General features: G+C 48.2%; 1 protein-coding gene across 1 annotated transcript in view; it reads left to right on the forward strand.

Moving 5' to 3' along the window:
- KIF13A (kinesin family member 13A) overlaps positions 1-18,921 on the forward strand; it is a 2,203,773-nt gene that overhangs the window by 444,248 nt on the left and 1,740,604 nt on the right. The window contains exon 3 of the mRNA XM_069613597.1: positions 10,060-10,074. Within this exon, the coding sequence (XP_069469698.1) occupies positions 10,060-10,074 (15 nt within the window). The remainder of the gene's footprint in view (positions 1-10,059; positions 10,075-18,921) is intronic.

Below are 18,921 nucleotides of genomic sequence, written 5' to 3' on the forward strand. Positions count from 1 at the left end.
TGGCAAATAGTCCCCTTTTCCCTTGTCAAACACGTCCCTATATTCCTTGTATTCCATGGGTATGGGCGTGGCGGCAAGAGAGCCAACCATCAAAGCGGAGTCCATAAGAGGGTGGCAGGGGCCAGTGCTCTGGTAGCTGTCACTGTCTAAACAGCGTGACTCACAAAAATCAGACATGAAGCATATCTCTTGTTTTTGCCAATCGATACAGGGATTGTACAACGAAAGCCATGGGAGGCGAAGGATCACCTTGAACTGCGGAGCAGCTATCGGATCAAACAATATGGTCTCTGTGTGCCCGTTTTCTGTGGCCATCAGTAGGTCCATGGTGCGCTTGCTTACCAATCCGGAAACCAGAGTGGTCCCGCCCATAGCATTAAGCACTTCGGGCCTGTCTTTTGGAAGGATAGGGATGCCCGTCTCACGGGCATATGCGATGTCCCCATAATTGCCCGTGGCTCCAGAGTCTAATATTGCAAGGGCAGGCCAGGGCCTCCCCGTCGGAAACGAGAGGGTTACCTAGACGGTAAAAGGTGAGTGACCGCCACCTGGTTTGGGATCCGTGTTCATGAGACTCGGCAGACGAACCCCGTCTACTGTCGAGTCTTGGCATTTCCCAACTTCTTTGTTGGTTTTTTGGGACGCAACCTTATAAAATGGTCTGACGAACCGCAGTAGAAACGGAGATTGTTTGCTCTCCTGTTTCCCCTCTCAGCAGGGGTTAGAGGACCCCGCCCAGCACCTATTTGTATCGGTTCGGAGTCAGGGCTTGTCTTTTCCAGACGAAGCGGCACTGGAGCTAGAGGTCTCTCCTCACCCTTTCTTTCCGCCCTCCTGGCGTCAATCTGAAGTACCAAGTCTAGGAGTTCAGAGAAAGCCGTGGGTACAACCGGGACTGTAGCTAAAGTGTCCTTTAGGGATTCCGACAGACCTTTATAAAAGACAGCTGCTTTTTTGTCTTCCGGCCAACCCGTTTCAGCCACCAATTGGTTGAATCTAGCCAAATAGGTGAGAAGGGGGGAAATCCCCTTGACGCAAGTTGAGCAAGTTGAGATCTGTGGCTTGGGTCTTATAATGGGTATCAAATACTCGGTCCATAGCATTGATAAGGGCGTCGCAATCATGTAGCATAAAGCTGTTTTCCTCCAGTAACGGGTTCGTCCAAGCAGCCGCCATACCACCAAGGTAGGACAATACAAAAGTGGCCTTGGTGGTAGAGTCTGGGAATGATGATGGTCGGCAAGCGAAGTGTAACTGGCACTGATTTATAAAAGTCTGATATTGTTTGGGATCCCCATGAAAACTCTCTGGAGCAGCTAGAGGGAACTGAGTTGACATAAACACCGGAACCGGATCCTGACGAGGTGCAGAGAACCCAGACCGTGAAGCCATGAGCCTAAAGCCACCTGGGGGGCTGATGCCTCTGCCCCAACAGGGTGTGCCGCTGCCTGTAAGTCATCGATAGGTCGGTGTGTGGCTTGGTGGGCTGCCGTCATATCTGCACACAGCTTTGTACGCTGACAATGTCATGCTATTTGTCAGTGACCCCCAAGACAACCTTAACCCTGTAATGCATGAAGTAATAAAATTTGGTCAAATGTCAGGCCTTAAAACCAATCACTCAAAATCAGTAGTGTTCCCCTTGACCTCTAATACAACTGAATTCGCAGACGATCATGGTTTTAAGTGGGAAAACTCAAAGGTTCGTTACCTGGGTATCTACATGTCACATAACCACCACGAGATATACAAAGATAATTATGTTTTCACACTAAATTCCCTGCAGGAACGAATCCACAGGTGGAAATCCCTGCCTTTAACGCTATGGGGCAGAACCTCTTTGACGAAGATGGTTATCCTTCCTAAGCTTCTTTATCTATTTACGAATATCACGCTACTTATCCCCAAATCCTTTTTTCAAAACGTTAGAGCCTAATCCTAGAGCTGCTATGGGCAGGTAAACCTGCACGTGTTGCGTACAGCACACTTACTCTACCAACGTCAAATGGTGGCCTAGCGCTTCCTGACATCGAGAAATACTATTGGGTAGCCCAGGCTCAATTTCTGAGCCACTGGTACACGACCCACTTTGTTCGCCCACATGTACAAGTGGAGCGAGCCCTGAGCCCTAGCCTCCCCCAACTTGCTAAGAGCCGTCATTATCAGCCATATCCTGGTTCCATACAACACGTTAAATACAGGCCTATCCACATACGCAATTTGGAAAAAGATAGCTAACAAATACGGGGTGAATATAAGATTTTTCTCCCTATTACAAATCAAATTTATTCCTGGAATCCCCCTCACAAATGAAAAAGTATTCCTTATTTGGGCGGACAAGGTCAGAATCCAATCCTTCGGGGACCTTTTTCCGGAGGGTACCTTAACTCCACAAATGGCCAAAGATGGGGGCGGAAACATCTCCCTAGATGTGTTCCTCTACTTTGGACTGGGCCACACCCTACAAAAGCTGTTTCCCTCATTCCCCAAACAACCTCCTACATGGGATTCATTACACAACACAATTCAGGCACAAGGGGAAGGGAGACTAGTGTCACTTCTATACAAATCCCTTGTAGTGGACACTGGGAAATCCAGCCCCAAAGTGCAGCAAAAATGGGAAACAGCCATCCAACAAACAAACAACCGCAGATGATTGGTCCTATATCCTCCGTCAAACTCAAAAGGTTGCATTAAACACACGGTATAAACTAATTCACTTCAACTTCGTACAGCAAACGTACTTCACCCCAGTTAGGAAAAACAAACATCACCCAGAAGTGTCGGCCCAATGCGAAAGATGCGCAGCGGCTAGCGCAGACTTTCTCCACCTAGCTTGGAACTGCCCAGGAATACAGCGTTTCTGGACCTCCGTTATACAAATAACAGCCGACATCATAGGCGAACAAGTGACCCCACTGCCACTGGGAGCCCTTCTCGGTCTCACTAAATACCTTCAACCCGCGTCACAAAAACTGGCAGCCCTTCTTATGGTGTTAGCACAAAGGAGAATCGCCATGACATGGAGCCGAGGCCCACTTCTAAAGATTGAAGACTGGATAAGAGACATTACATACTGTCAAGATGTGGAGAGCACATTTATAAGAACCTTACCATGACATGCATGCCCCCTGACATCTGGGGGCCGTATATAGCATATTTGCTAAATAGCGCTGAGTCCTCAGATTCCGAAACCCCTGGAACTTGAAAAAGGGTTCTGAGACAGTGAACCACAAAACAACTCTGGAGTCAAACTAATTGAAACTGATGAGGAAATGTATCGGAATTTACATTGGTGGATACGAGAGGGAGGAGGCGGCTTTATAGGGGTGTTCGAAGTTGGGAATTTCTCTTTCTTTTCTTTCTTTTGTTTTCAATGTGCACCCAGTTGGTGCAAATGTATACTAGATGTATGCAAAATGCAAAAATAAAGTTTATAAAAATATATATAACTGCACACAACTCAGAGGCCAGGCGGACCAGGTAATCGAGAGTGTCTGCGGTCTCCATTTGAATTGACTTCTGATTATGTTAGGACCCACTGCCAAGACTGTATAGTGCTTGAAAGGAGAGTCGCTCCAGGAAAGCCTGATCAGTAGCCGAAGAATTATTTCTACTGTTTTAAACCTCTGCTGTGTGGTATAAACAGACAGAGGGATCTAGCAGTCGAAAGAGGAGACACACACCCAACATACACCGGCTGTAGAAAGACAAAAACAACAATATCAGTACCTCTGTTATGTGACCGGTATACCCCGCCTCCAGGACAGAATGTGAACCCACCTGAGGATGTAAAAAGGTAGGTAGACCGGTCACCCATGGGGCATTGATGTTGTGTCCCCAATATCCCGGTACTGATATCAAAGCTAACAAAGAACAGCTGATTATCCAGGCAGAACAGAAGAACAAGGCAATGTATAAGGTCAGATAATGGGATTCTCTTACCGGGATAACAGTATTGTCCAGGCTTATGTTATGTCCCTGCAGTTCCAACTTCTGGCCGAACGGCACGGGGACGGCAAGAGAATCTCCAGAGGTCACAATGTCTAAGATCCAAGATAACCTACCCTGACGGCACGAGGACGCCTAGGTGGCACCTGCAGCAAGCGTCTCTGGTGCGTAGATGTTCCTGGGCAGTGGTGCCAAAAGAGCGAGTTCCAGAGCAAGAAGCAGAAAGTAATCTGAGAAGAGGAAATCCTTAAACAATCTGAGTCGGCAATATGCTGGCAGCAAACAGGGATCAAACGTGAGGCAAAAGCAGTCTGTTATGTGGTGCGAGTTGGTAACATGCAGGCAGCAAACAGGAACCGAAGGTGAGGCAGAAGCAGTCCAGAAGCTGACCTAGCAACACCAAGAACGAAGTACCAGGGGGTGTGCGAGGATGTCTAGGAAACAAACCAGGGATACAAAACCAGAACGTGGAAAACAGAACACGGAGGTTCTAGCAGCTTCAATCGGAAGCACCAGTAATTTGGAAGGGGCGCCTACTTCCGGCTAGGTGACGAGCAGGGAAATGCTTCCATCATCGCCATGGCAACAAGTACCGTGAAAGAAACTGCGACCTTCTTTGGCGCGAAGAAGATGGTGGCATACTGGAGGGTGCTTTAATGGATTTTTGCGCTGCTGTGAGCTGAGAAGATAGGCCTGCAGGAATGTTGGCGTCCCTTGTGGGCGAATGTGTCGATTCCTGACAATGGGTCACAAAGGGCTTACACCTTTTATTCATTGGTTCATGATATGCACTCCTGGATAGATCTATGGCTAGTATCCCAGAGAGCCTTGGGCTGGACGACAGAGAATAAAATACTACCTAGGACAATGTCAGATCATTCACCGGTATTACTGTCGATTGTTATCCCTGAGGGTGTCCCACAAAAGACGATGTGGCGCTTCAAGGCGGCCGCGTTGTCAGACCCAGCATACCGCACTAGCTTGTCACAACACGTCACTGAATTTTTTGAGAACAACGATGTGTCTGTCACCAGACAGGCAGTACTATGGCAAGCATTCAAGGCCTACATCAGGGGTATCACCATGTCCACAAAACTGGGAGTATTCCGAGATATACAAAGGGAACTTGGGAGGAGGGAGGAAGCAATAGCCAACCTTCAAACGCAATACGCAACCACCCAGACAGCGCAAACGGCTGCTGACATTAAAACACAACCAGACGAATGCCGGGCAGCAGCAGACAGAGGACTGCGCTACTTTGACATGCCTGCGTCTGCATGGAGATACAGGGAACAAGAAAGACCGGGTAAACTGTTAACCCATATGATACATGGGGAGAAGGGGAGAACGAGTATCCCATGCATAACCAGGAGGGACGGAGTTGTTGTTATGAAACAGGAGGAAATCAACGAGGTCTTCTATAACTTTTACGCTAAATTATACTCCCCCAAAGCACAGCCACGACAGTGAAATTGACAGTTTTCTAGCCAAGATACCCACAACATTCCTGTCTGGGGAAACATGTGATGCTCTGGATACCCCCCTAACGTTGTGTGAGATAAAGGAAGCTATAGAGGTCCTCCCTGGTGGGAAACCTCCTGGCTCGGACTGGCTGGGCGGCAAACTTTATAAGGAGTTTATAGAGGTACTAGCTCCCCGTCTCCACTCATTGTGGACAGAAGCATTGGAAACAGGCAGGTTGCCGTACACAAAGCGCAAGGCGGTCATAACCCTGCTACTCAAGCCGGGGAAACGACCTGAGGACTGGGGTTCATATCGCCCGTTGTCCCTCATAAACACTGACACAAAGATATTCGTGAAGATACTGGCTGCCTGAGTGATCCTCCTGATGCCTGGTGCATGAAGACCAAGCAGGATTTGTACAACGCAGATCCACAGCGTCCAACATTCGGCTGTGCTCTACTAAATTAGCAAAGATCCCTAAAGACAACAAAGGAGCCGAAATAGCTTTAGACATGCATAACGCCTTTGACACCGTGTATTGGCCCTTTTTATTCAGAGTACCAAGCAACTACGGATTTGGCACAAACTACATAAAGTGGGTCGGTATACTCTACACACAGTCGTACGCGAGGGTGTGTGTCAATGGGACATTATCGGGAATCTTAGAATTTGCAGGGGGTAAGAGACAAGGCTGTACTCTGTCCCCACTACTATTCGCCTAAGTGATTGAGCCACTGGCTGACTTACTGAGGGCACGACTTAGTCGAGCTGGGATAACAATAGCAGGAAGAGTAGAGCTCAGAACCCTATACGCGGATGGCATAATGCTGTATGTGAGGGACCCTGAGAGACATCTGCAAAAAATACTAAGAGCTGTTCGAGAATTTGGGGAATACTCGGGTCTAATATTAAACACTGCTAAATCTGAGATACTCCCGCTAACAGATGTGACTGAAAAACCCGTTGAACTGCATGGACTCAAATGGGCACTCCAACAGGTGAAATATCTGGGTATGGAAATGGCACGCACAGTAAAACTAGCGCACACCCTCAACTACAGTTAACTTGTGAACGCACTCTGTGCCAAACTCAACTGCTGGAGTCACCTCCCGATCTCTCTTGTGGGCCGCCTAGCATTGATTAAAATGATTATACTCCCCAAACTATTTTATCTGTTCAGCACAATAGCAGTGTGGCCAGGGAGATCCCTCCTTACAAAGTTACAAGGGGCATGCTCAACATTTATATGGAAAGGGGAGGCACAAGCGAGCTGGATACGGCTCACAATGTCATACGAGCAAGGGGGATTGGCTGCCCCCGATTTTGAACTGCACTTTCTCACAGCACAGGCTTATTATGCGGTGTTCTGGGCGGAGGGGGGGAGGGTCCTGCTGCATCACATATGACACTGGAGACACGGGGAGGACGCAGCATTGTTTCTACATGAACTAGCGGAGGGGAAGACAATGTGTGACAATCAAAGGGATCCTACATTGGTCACGTGCGGGAGTGGACCAGTTTGATTAAACACCCCAGAAACACTGTATTGTATTGCCCAGGCATGCCTATGTGGGTTGCGTCTTACCTACCCCCCAACACAAGATGTGAAACTGGCCATGCACTGGCGGGAAAGAGTCATATATCACTTTAGGGATCTATTCTGCAAGGGTCAATTCATTGACTGGGACGATATAAAAGCAATTGTAGGCGATACCTCGCTGTAGAAATTACAATACCTCAGATTGCGTTCGGCAGTTGCGAATACGTGCAAAGGTTTCCCTGTGTAGCCCCTATCGCATCCAAGCCTAGGCTATACACTCTCCCCCAGCAGAGTTAAAAAATCAGCCTCTACACTGTACACAATCACGTTGTCAACCAGCAAAGTGCCGGCACCAGATGTTAGAGGGGAGTGGGTAAAGGACCTGGGAATCACCCTTACAGACACGCACTGGGCACAATTATGCAAACTGACAAAAAATATATCCTGTAACCCTGGCTTCCGAGGGCTTGATGTATCAAACAAGCTAAACGTTCCTTTCCAAATATTCCAGTAGGGCGATTCACTCTTCAGCCTGGATCCTCCTCAGCCGGGTTCAGGCCCCTATTCCACTATTAGTCTCCCTCAGCCGGGTTTGGACCAATTACAGTTCTTATTAGTTATCAGAGACTTTCGAATGTGCACAGGGCTTTGGCTTGACCCGTTGCAGGACCACTTCGAAATCACAGTTCACAATTTTACACCCTCAGTTGGATACCTAAGAGTCCTTCGAATGAGCACCCATGTGGTGCTGGACCACTCTGTATATGGTATCTTGGCTTTCAAAAGTTCAGTCACTCCTTAGATATTCAATTATATCCGAGTCGCTCATCACATATGCCCTACTCTCTGTCCTTTACAGATTTCTTCATACAATGTTGCTGCTTGTTGTCATCTTGGTTCTAACACAGACCGACCTGCTATCAGTCTCCCCGACTCACCAGCTGTGCTGACTGGGCTGGAACGGCTTTGTTCTTGGAGCCAAGGACAGTACCACAGTGGCAAATGCTCCTCCCCGCCTCGGCTATTGATGCAGGAAAGCCCCGGGTACCTTCGACACACACTGCACCTTTCTTCAGCTTTAATTCCCGGTCTTATGTTTCTTATCCTTAACGGCTTGTGAAATTCAGGGTTTTCTTCCTCTGAAAAGGCCAAGTGCAATTCCCTCCTTGCAACCCTTTCTGGTCTTGCCGTCTTTCTCTGCGTGTTAAACTGCTATCTTGGAACTGCTGCTTTCTCGTGTGTTGTGCCTTGCTCAGAGTGTGCTTTCGTGCTCCGCCTTTTATCCGTGTGGGGAAGTGTGTGATGGAAGTCAGGTGTGTATAATTATCAGTAATTGCCTGACTGTGCCTGACCTTTTTATTGGAAATGTCAGGTGTACGATTCGGGTGTTAGTCCGTTGTCGCTCACGGTGAACTGTCTGTGAGAAAGTGTTTGTGTCGGAAAAGGGGGGAGGTGAGTAACTAGGATGGAAAAAAGGTGTTATTGGGAAGGGGATACCGCATCTCGTCCTCTGGTTTCCCACTTCCACTCACTGAAGACCCCTCATCCAGGTGATCCTCCCGCACCGGTCCACCGCCAGGAACTGGATCCAAAAGCGATGGCTGTGTCCTGGCCACCTGGATTACAGATCCCTGGGGACTAGCGGGTGAGACACCTTCAGGTTTTGCACAGACCTCACTTGGAGTGACTCCCCTCTTGGGGACATGGACTCCCAGTCCAAAACACAATTTCCGCCTATATGGAAGTTAGAAAGACTTTGGTATCTCCCATACTGACTATAACAGAAGAGGACTCTTCTTTCACTTCATTGGCATTGGTAAGGCTGAACTTCGTCTCAATGCCATAATCAAAGAAGACAGACACCTTTATTTTGTTTCTGATGACGTACATTAGAGCAGTTTGGACTGCGAGTCAGGGAGAGACTCCTACGGAGGGAGGAGAGTAATCCCTACGCAGAAGCGAGCCTTTATAGAGACAACGTTCTGGAGGGCAGAGCCACACAACGCTGCAGAACAGCGGTGGCGTAGAGGAAGAGAGACCCACTAGCTGGAGCCTGAAAGGCAGGTGTTCTGACTGAGCAAGAGGCTTTGGTCTGGAGGGAGAAAGAAACACAACCGTCCCATCTGGTTCACAACCACAGGAGACAGGAGAGGAGTGGTGAGCCTGGTGCCTGGCATCTGACGCCGCAACTAGAGAGAAGAAGGGAGCCTGGGTCCCCAAGCTTCATACGGCAAGTGTCTTTGCCGCCGAGACGAGCACCAACAAGGAAGCGAACGCACCCGAAGAGAAACCATGAGTGAGTGCTATGAACTTTGGTTTCCAAGATTGGCAAAACCGACAAGGTTACAGGGACCAGATAATCGCGAACAGAGAGCACCAAGGCTAGGAAAGCTGACAAAGGTACCAGAGCTTGAGAGAATTGGAACGGGCACCGGCCTTATGTAAAACAGAGCGATAGAGAAACAACAACTTTATACCAAGGCTGGAAAAGCCCACAAAGGTACAAGAGCTTGAGAGCATTGAACAGGCAGATGCCCTATGTAAAACAGACCGAGAGAGATATGAACACTTTATCACAAGGATTGAGAAGCTGCCAAATATACAAGAGCCTGAGAGAACGGGACAGGCATACGCCTTATGTAAAACAGAGCGAAAGAGAGACAAATCTTTTATATCAAGCCTGTAAAAGCCGACAAAAGTATGAGAGCTTGAGCGAGCTGAATGGGCAGACGCCCTATGTAAAACAGAGTGAAAAAGATGCCTATGCTTTAAATCAAGGCGGGGAAAGCCGACAAAGGTATGAGGAACTGATAACGCCAGACAGTCTTATGTCCTACATAAAACAGATTGAAAGAAGTATGAACACTTTGCAGCATGGCTGGAAAAGCAGATTCGCTTATGGGAACCTGGAACACCGGAACGGGTGGCTGGCCTACGTCTAAGTTGATTGAGAACCCGCATGCCTACCAGAGAACCACAGGATTTAGGAGAGTGTAAGCGCCACAAAGGTTTGGCATAGAGAACCGTGTTAAGTGACCTTGGAGGGATTTAACACTTGTAAAAATCTGGGAAAAGTAATCTACAGAGAATCCTTCTTTTCCAAGAGGGAAGAGGAAACCGTACAGAAGAGATATCCTTTTAAGCAACAGAATCTACAAGAAAACTGGAATCTGTGTCATTATATTCTAAAGAAACATTTAGCCCGACAATAAGTCATCTAAGTGATTGGGTCAGACTGAATCCACAGACAGATGCTATTTCTTTTAGATGGATTTTCTAAAGTGGCAGTGCCAGTTAGTTAACTAGGATCTGGATTCGGGACAATTTTCTTTCGGACTTTGACAAAGAACACCCTTGATTCATGACCCGCTGTAGCCCGAGTCCTCTTTCTGTTTCGCCAGACATGTCATCCTTAGCTTTTCCTTAATGATTTTGCTTTCCGTATCATAAACGATATCACTCGCACTCGTAGCCTCTTTAGCCCCATCATCATTTTGTTTCGGAAGAATTGGCTTTCCAACTTTTCATCCATTCCTGCCAATGTGAAGGTTTTAAAAGCAGTAAATGAACAGTCATACGTGTAATGTGATTTCCTGGTTGATGACTTAATGTCTGTCCATCAGTAGCAGACATTCCGGTAGATGCGGAAGGATAGCTCGGGGCAACGCATTTGTCTTGGAAGCAAGACAACGCAACGCAACACAGGTTTGAATCCCGATCCTGTGAAAACGGCAGTATTCATAGGTCATGTTGTTTACTGTGGGTTCTCATTTTACCAATGTATTGCGTGACTTCCATGTTTCCCATATGTATTTTCCACCTTGCAATGTATAGGACTGTATATTCACTGCACTGTTTATGCTAGCTGGGTGACCCTGTCTTGCTAGTTCTGCCATTGGGTTTAGTCCACTCTGTCCCCTGCATCTGCAGTATGGTGGAATTCCTCCAGCCCTGGGAAAGGACTCCAAAAATCAGTTAAACATGTACCCCACCCTGCTACCAGAATTCCAGAGCTAACAATCTGGCCTGACCTTTTTCAATCTCCCATTTGTCTTGGCATGAAGCCTCTATGAGCCCTGCAAAACTAGTTCCACTTGTGTCCATCATGGGGGTGGGGGCGCTCTGGAAAGCCACTTGTACCCACCCAACAATGAAACTGCCCTTTGACCCCAACTGTCCTGCACTGCATAATTTAATCTCCCTATACCCGACAATAAACATCCCCTCTGGGCTCAAACTGCCAGCTCCCCTGACCTGTGAATCGCACAGAATGCCTGAAAGTGTGTCCCCTTGTCTCTCTCTCCCCTTTACCCCCTCAACATCTCTGCCAGCCTCCTTCTCCAACCCTTCCCTTTCTCCCTTGGTTTCCCTTTCCCCCTACATCCAAGAGTACTCCCCAGCCCAGACCCTGGGTTCCATGCCAGTGGCTTGCCTAGTTAGTCCGGTGTGTCTAATGTTTCCTGTTAGCAATGAGTTTACTCCTCTTCCTGTAATAAATATTTTCCTGGTTTCTACGAAGACTTTGGTGCCTTCAAGGTGTTTGAAATATGCCAGAATTGAATCATCAGTCAGTGCCAAAAGCAACCTGTTCACAGAGGGAGGAGCTGCAGTGGGAAGAGGCATTGTTCTTGCCATCATGCTCTCAAATAGAGAGAGTCCAGCAATGCGGCCGGGCATACCTCTCATGTACTCCGTCGTGCCAAAGATATCCTTCACAATCAGAGTGCGAGACATGTTCCTAGGTTGTACCAGGGAGCCCCATCTGTCCGTTTAGGCTTTTATTCCCCAGTGGTTGAAATACCCATCAGTCCCAAGGAAAGACATCTCATTGCTTCTGTTGCTCATTGCTCGCTGCTGGTATGAAATCCACAGGGAAGACCACTACACTGTCCATGCTCCCACGAACATTTGTGGGTTTTCAAGGTTGATATCCAGACTGAGCAACTTTTGAATTAGCCCTGTGTGCTACTTCGCAACCCAGTTCCTTAGCAGATTCTCAATTTTGCCAGACTGTTTTTGTAACTAGTCTGATTGAAAGCTGGCTTTGGCATATGCAGTCCCATGAAATCTCTGCCCAACATACACTCGAGAAACTCCAGTACTGCTGGATCGAATACATTTTAGTATTAGCAGCGCCCATCTGTCTATGCCTTGGTTGTAAGGCTCGTTTCAGTAAATTGTCAGTCTTGAAACAAGGCGACACAGGTACATCGTACATGGGCTGGCAACTGCACAAGAGGAATATGTGCATTTGAGTGGTTCTCTGTACTTGCACTGTGTAAGGAAGTAAACTGTTTCCAAAACCCTCCTCATTCAGCTCAAGGTTCCGAAAGGTTGGCAATGTAAAGTATCCTGTAGACTAATGAGGATGTCCCCCACCCCTTTATTTACCTAATCCTTCCCCCCCCTTTTTGCCCCCTCTGAGCTTATTTTGAACATTTTGTAAAAGAACAATCCGATCAGCTGATTTGCTGGAAACGCAGTGCTGTCAGGAAGGTGTTGGGGAGTCGACTGATCGCATCTCTGGTGGTTTGAGTATAGTGACAGCCTTTGCACACTTTTAAGGATATGCTACAAGGACTAACCCGCATACAGAGTGTCCTTTTCTGCCTCCAAGATCCTTCTAAACTTGGTATGTCAGCAACTATATCCCCTTTCCTTTAAGCACTTCACGCAGTAGCACTGACCATTGTGTGTGGTTATTCTTTTAGGCTATCTTCATCTGGAAAAACACTTAATTCTCTTTGGAAAGCAATATTGGCTTATGTCACGTGTCTGCCAAGGGCTAAATAAACATTGTTTAGTAAATCATAATTGATAATCAATAGAATTCTTTGTTTCTTTATTGTCCATTGCTGTGCATGATTCAGTAACCATATATATTCTCAAATGTATCGTCAAAATATTTTTTAAAAACCGATATGTCCTAATGCAGGATGTTTACTGTTCATTTTCAACATATGCATTTCGAAGGGATGGTGTCCTCCGACGTATTCCTCATCTTAGATATCTCCTTCCAGCTCTGCTGGCCTCGGAAAAAATTTTCTCTCTGGAGGGCGCTGCGCGTCGACGTCCTCCGAGTCGATGTCCCTCGACAGCCGCCGTGTCGACGTCATCCTGCCTATAAAGGCCACGCGCAGCGTCCGTTGCTCAGTTCCGTTTTTCCGCGCTTACTCAGTGCCTCGGAATACCGTTGCTCAGTTCTTGTCAGATTAATCCATATTTACCTCGAGTTATTTCATCCGTACTCGATGGCTTCCTCGTCGGAACCGACAACTCCTCAATCCGGCTTCAAAAAATGCCGAGATTGTGGGAAAAAGATGTCGCTGACTCACCCTCACAGAGTTTGTCTGTGTTGTTTGGGAGCTGAACACCATTGTTCGGAATGCGAGGACTGTATGTCCATGACAGCTAAGGCCCTGAAGGAGCGTAGGGGGAAGCTGGAGAAAGGTGAGACTTTTAAAGCTTCTTCTTCGTCGACGAAGTCGAGACACTCGTCTCCTCATCACCATTCGCGCTCCAGGTCTCGGAGTGGGTCCCATCACTCCTCGAGATCGAAGCACTCGAAGAGGAGACGTCGAAGATCCCCTTCTCCGTCTTCCTCTTCCTCTTCCTCTGTTTCGCCAAAAAGAATCCCTTGCCCCACGAAACATATTTCCCGGGCTGAATGGGAGGAATTCCGCAAAAATATGATGAGCGTCTTTGAGAAAGCGGCCTTGACCCCCTCAAAGACTGCCGAGAGCGATGCTCTGGTCGAAAGACCCGAAGGTCAAAAACGCCGCGAGTCGCAGTACCCGGCGAAGGAAACCTCTCGAGCGCGTCTCGAACCCTCGAGTAGGACTATGACCTCCAAACCTTCCTCGAAGGTTCCGTCGTCGACGAGGGTTCTGTCGACGCCGAGGTCAGTGTCTTCGACGCCGTTGTCGAAGGGACCTTCGACACACGGGTCTGTCGACTCGACGCCAGCTTCGACACCGGCATCGACGCCAAGAAAAGTCATGGTTACGACACACCCAGTGACTATCCCCAGGTCCTCGACGTCGATGGCTTCGAGATTGTCGAGTAGAATTCCAATTCTGTCGAGGTCTTCGAGGCCTCCGCCTTTGTTTTCAACGCCACGCTCGAAGCCTTCGACGTCGGCGTCGACGACATCGACGTTTTCGAGGCCGATAATGACAAGTTCGGCACCCTCTGCCTTGGAAATGGGATTTACTCCCTTTATGAGTTCAGAACAATTGAGAACTATGTCCTCAATTTTGGAAGAGGGAGAATTGTCTGAACAGGAAGACACATTTGAGTTGCAGGGACCTGTAACCCCAATTAGAGAGGAATTTTCCTCTGAAGAACGCAGGTTAAAGGATCTTCATGATTCCTTACATGAGGCAAGTGGGTTAGACACTTCCCCTGAGGTGGAGTTTGCTAGGCCAGACCCGGGGGAGCATGCTGAAACCCCCTATAGAGCCTTCATGGCCAGGATCACAGAGTTCATGGGGTGGTCTGCACCTTCACAATCTTTCCAACAAGATGACCTCACGGATATTCTTGACAAAGGCCCACAGGAGGATCCTGTGGTGCCTTTTCATAAAGCTCTGCAGAGGAAGATCATGACAAACTGGGAAACCCCAGATGTCGTACCAGCAGTAAATAAAAAACTGTCTACAAAGTACAGGGTATCTTCTACAGACCCGGAGTTTTTGTCTAAACACCCATCCCCAGAAAGTCTGGTGGTACAGGCAGCATCCTCTACCGATGTCACGACGGCTTATCCTACCGTCCCACAGGACAGGGACGATAAAAAATATGATGCTATGGCAAAGTAAGTCTTTTCAGCATGTAGCATGGCGTTAAAATCTGTTAATGCTACCTGCACCCTTGCTAGGTTCAGCCATACACTTTGGGAGTGTGCTTCTACAGCGGCTGACTGCATCCCGGAGGGAGAAGAAAGGGATGCGTTCCTGAATATTATACAGGACGGTAAAGACGCTATGTGCGAATCCCTCCAGACGTGCATTGATTCGGCTGACAGTATCAGCAGAGCAATGGCGGCAAGTACATCAACCAGGAGATTCGCTTGGTTGAGAAAGTCTGGTTTTGCCCCAGATGTGCAAGCCAGGCTCTTGAACATGCCATTCGATGGCTCTTCTTTGTTCGGGAAAAAGGCGGATGACAGTTTAGAGAAACTGCAAACTTCAAAAGCAGCAGCTAAATCCCTAGGAGCTGCAATCCGTCAGACTCCTTTTCGTCCCACAGGAACCTCTGCGAGGGGCAAGTCCTTTCGCTTCTACTCTGCATTCGGAAGAGGTAGAGGACGTCCGGTTCAAAGGGGACAAAGAAGAACTACCCGAGGTGGACGGGGTAGATATTCAAAAGCCGCAGCAAAAGCAGGTGCCTCTTTACCATCGGCTCCTGTAGGAGGCAGGTTGACTCAACATCTGGCGGTATGGCAGGCTATCACGTCAGATGCTTGGGCATTGGAAACAGTTGCCCAAGGTTACTGCCTGCCTTTCCTACATATACCTCAGAGTCATCCACCGGGGATCAGCTCTCAGAAAGCTCCAGATCCGCTCCTCTTGCAGGAAATTTTGGACCTGCTAGAGAAAGGTGCCATAGAACCGGTACCTGTAGCGGAGAGGAACAAGGGCTGGTACTCCCCTTACTTTCTCATTCCAAAGAAAGACGGAGGACTGAGACCCATCTTGGACATGCGAGAATTGAACAAATTCCTCAGAAAAGACACATTCAAGATGGTCACTCTTTCTCAGATCCTCCAGGCCCTTCAGTTCCAGGACTGGTTGGTATCTCTGGACCTTCAGGACGCTTATTTCCATGTGCCTATCCATCTCAAACACAGGAAATACCTGAGGTTCGCAATTGGCAACTCTCACTATCAATTTCGAGTGCTGCCAATTGGACTGACCTCCGCCCCGAGGGTCTTCACCAAGTTAATGTCGGTAGTGGCTGCAAGTCTAAGGAGGGAAGGGATTCACGTCTACCCCTACCTGGACGATTGGTTGATCAGGGCTGTTTCTTCGGAAAAAGCTCAGATCCAGCTAAATCACGTGTGCCACTTCCTTCACAGACTGGGCTTCTCCCTCAAGTTAAAGAAGTCACAAATGATACCATCGAAAAGCCCTCACCAGAGGTGAGGGCTCAAGATATTCTACAGATGGTTACCAAGTTCCAACATGCCCAACGTCTCCCAGCCTTCGACTTTTTGAGGTTGCTAGGCCTCATGGCATCCTGCATTTTCCTAGTGCCAGAGGCTCGCCTGAGAATGAGATCCCTCCAGTGGGCACTGAGGACTCAGTGGTCACAATTCTCAGGGAGAATGACAGATCTTCTTCAGGTTCCCGGCAGGGTGGCTCGAGACCTTCAGTGGTGGGCCTGTCAGGAGAACATTCTGAAAGGAGAACAGTTTTGGCAACCCTGGCCGGAGATAACAGTAGTCACGGATGCCTCACTCACGGGGTGGGGAGCCCACGCCAACGACTTGACCATCAGCGGTCGTTGGTCTCCATCGGAGTCCAGACTACATATCAACCTGTTAGAGCTGAGAGCCATCAGACTTGCGCTGAAGGCGTTCCTGCCAGCTGTACAAGGGAAGAACGTCCTGATAATGACGGACAACACGGTGGCCATGCATTACCTCAACAAAAGAGGAGGCGTAGGATCACTACCCCTGTGCAGAGAGGCGATGCAGCTCTGGTTTTGGGCAATCCAAGAAGGAATCTCTCTATCGGCAGTTCACCTAGCCGGAGAGAAGAACTTGACAGCGGACGCTCTGAGCAGGCAGAGCACAGTCTCCCACGAGTGGGAACTAGCTCAGGAAGTCCTTCAAGAGATCTTCGCCCTTTGGGGAACCCCTCAGGTAGATCTGTTCGCCACCAGCCTAAACAGGAAATGCGACCTGTTCTGCTCAAGGGTATTTCCCCCGAGAGGAGCTCTCGGAGACGCGTTCATAGTGGACTGGGAGTTTCCGCTTCTGTACGCGTTCCCACCGGTCCCTGTCATTCCTCAAATGATCAGGAGGTTGAGAAGATTCCGGAGAACCATGATCCTAATTGCCCCGGATTGGGCCAGGAGAACGTGGTACCCGGACCTTCTAGACTTGTCCATCTGCCCTCCAATTCGACTTCCACTCAGAGAGAACCTACTCTCACAGAAGGGAGGTCAGGTTCTCCATCCAGACATCAAAACCCTCAACCTTCACGCTTGGCTTCTGAAAGGCTGAGGTACAAGGATTGCGACCTCCCTGATGATGTTATGGAGGTGTTGCTTTCGGCAAGGAGGCCAGCAACAAAGTCTTTATACCGCTGCCATTGGAACAGATTTTGCAGCTGGTGTAGAGAACAGAATATCGACCCTTTTTCATGTGGTACACCAATGGTTTTGTCCTTCCTACTATATTTGGCAAATTCAGGCCTTCAAGTTGGCACCATTAAGGGCTATCTCGCAGCGCTATCCATCTTTAAGCGCACTGCGGAAGAACCATCCTTTTTCAAATTACCCTTGGTTATACAGTTTCTAAAGGGGTTAACCAATGTTTATCCCCCAAGACCGTTCCAAGTTCCCCTATGGGATTTAAACTTAGTACTAACTTTCCTGATGGGCACACCTTTCGAACCGCTCCATTCTTGTTCGTTAAGATTCCTTACCCTTAAAACTGTTTTATTAATAGCACTTACATCTGCTAGAAGGGTGAGCGAATTGCAAGCTCTTTCTTGTAAACCCCCTCACACAATATTTCACAAAGACAAAGTTGTCCTGCAAGTGAAGCCTAATTTCCTCCCAAAGGTGGTTTCTGAATTCCATATCACTCAGAAGATTACCCTACCATCTTTCAATCCTCCTCCTCACCCGGGGAAAGAGGAAGAGAGGTTACACAGGCTAGACCCTAGGAGGGCTTTAAGTTTTTACATCAGTAGACTAGCCAGGATAAGACAGGCAGACCAGCTGTTTGTAGGTTACGCAGGTCACAAGCTGGGGTTACCAATAACTAAGCAGACCATTTCCAGATGGATCATTCTAGCCATTCTGGAATGTTATAAACTGGCAGGGAAAGAGCCCCCTCAAAACCTTAGGGCTCATTCGACCAGAGGTATTGCAGCTTCATCGGCCCTCAAAAGAGGCGTGCCGGTTAAAGACATCTGTGCGGCCGCTACATGGTCGTCTGTCCATACCTTTACACTTTTTTACAATTTGGATTCCTCCTCCAGTCAAGAGACTAGGTTTGGAAGGGCTGTACTGCATTCTATTCATCAATAGAAGACAGCGTGAAGTCAGTACTCCCTCCTCCAATAATAGAATACTGCTATGGGAGCCTATCTAAGATGAGGAATACGTCGGAGGACACAATCCCTTCGAAGAACAAGTTACTTCTTACCTTGTAACGTTCTTTCGACGGGATGTTCCTCCGACGTATTCCTCATCGACCCTCCCATCTATCCCCGCAGTTCTACTTCCCTTGTTGTTGCAGCTTACGCTCCTTCAGGGTGATTAGTTTAGTCCAGAAAGTATTATTGTGGGCTACAAAACGGAACTGAGCAACCGACGCTGCGCGTGGCCTTTATAGGCAGGATGACGTCGACGTCGATACAGCGGCTATCGAGGGACATCGACTCGGAGGACGTCGACGCACAGCGCCCTCTAGAGAGAAAAAATTTTCCGAGGCCAGCAGAGCTGGAAGGAGATATCTAAGATGAGGAATACGTCGGAGGAACATCCCGTCGAAAGAACGTTACAAGGTAAGAAGTAACTTGTTCATCTCATTCATAGCCCAAACGGCCCCTCACCCACTTCCATTCAGTGCGCGTGTAGTATAGTTGCTTGTGTACCAAATCTAATCCGTCTCAAGTTCAATGAAAACGGGTGTTTGAAAAAGAATGTACTGCAACGTTCGCAGGCACCTTAAATGAAATGCACATGCTAAATGTTTAAACCCTGCAAAAATGTAGTTGGAGCCTGCC

Source organism: Ambystoma mexicanum, chromosome 5p, assembly GCF_040938575.1.
Source record: "Ambystoma mexicanum isolate Mex_15411 chromosome 5p, UKY_AmexF1_1, whole genome shotgun sequence".
Lineage (NCBI taxonomy): Eukaryota > Metazoa > Chordata > Amphibia > Caudata > Ambystomatidae > Ambystoma > Ambystoma mexicanum.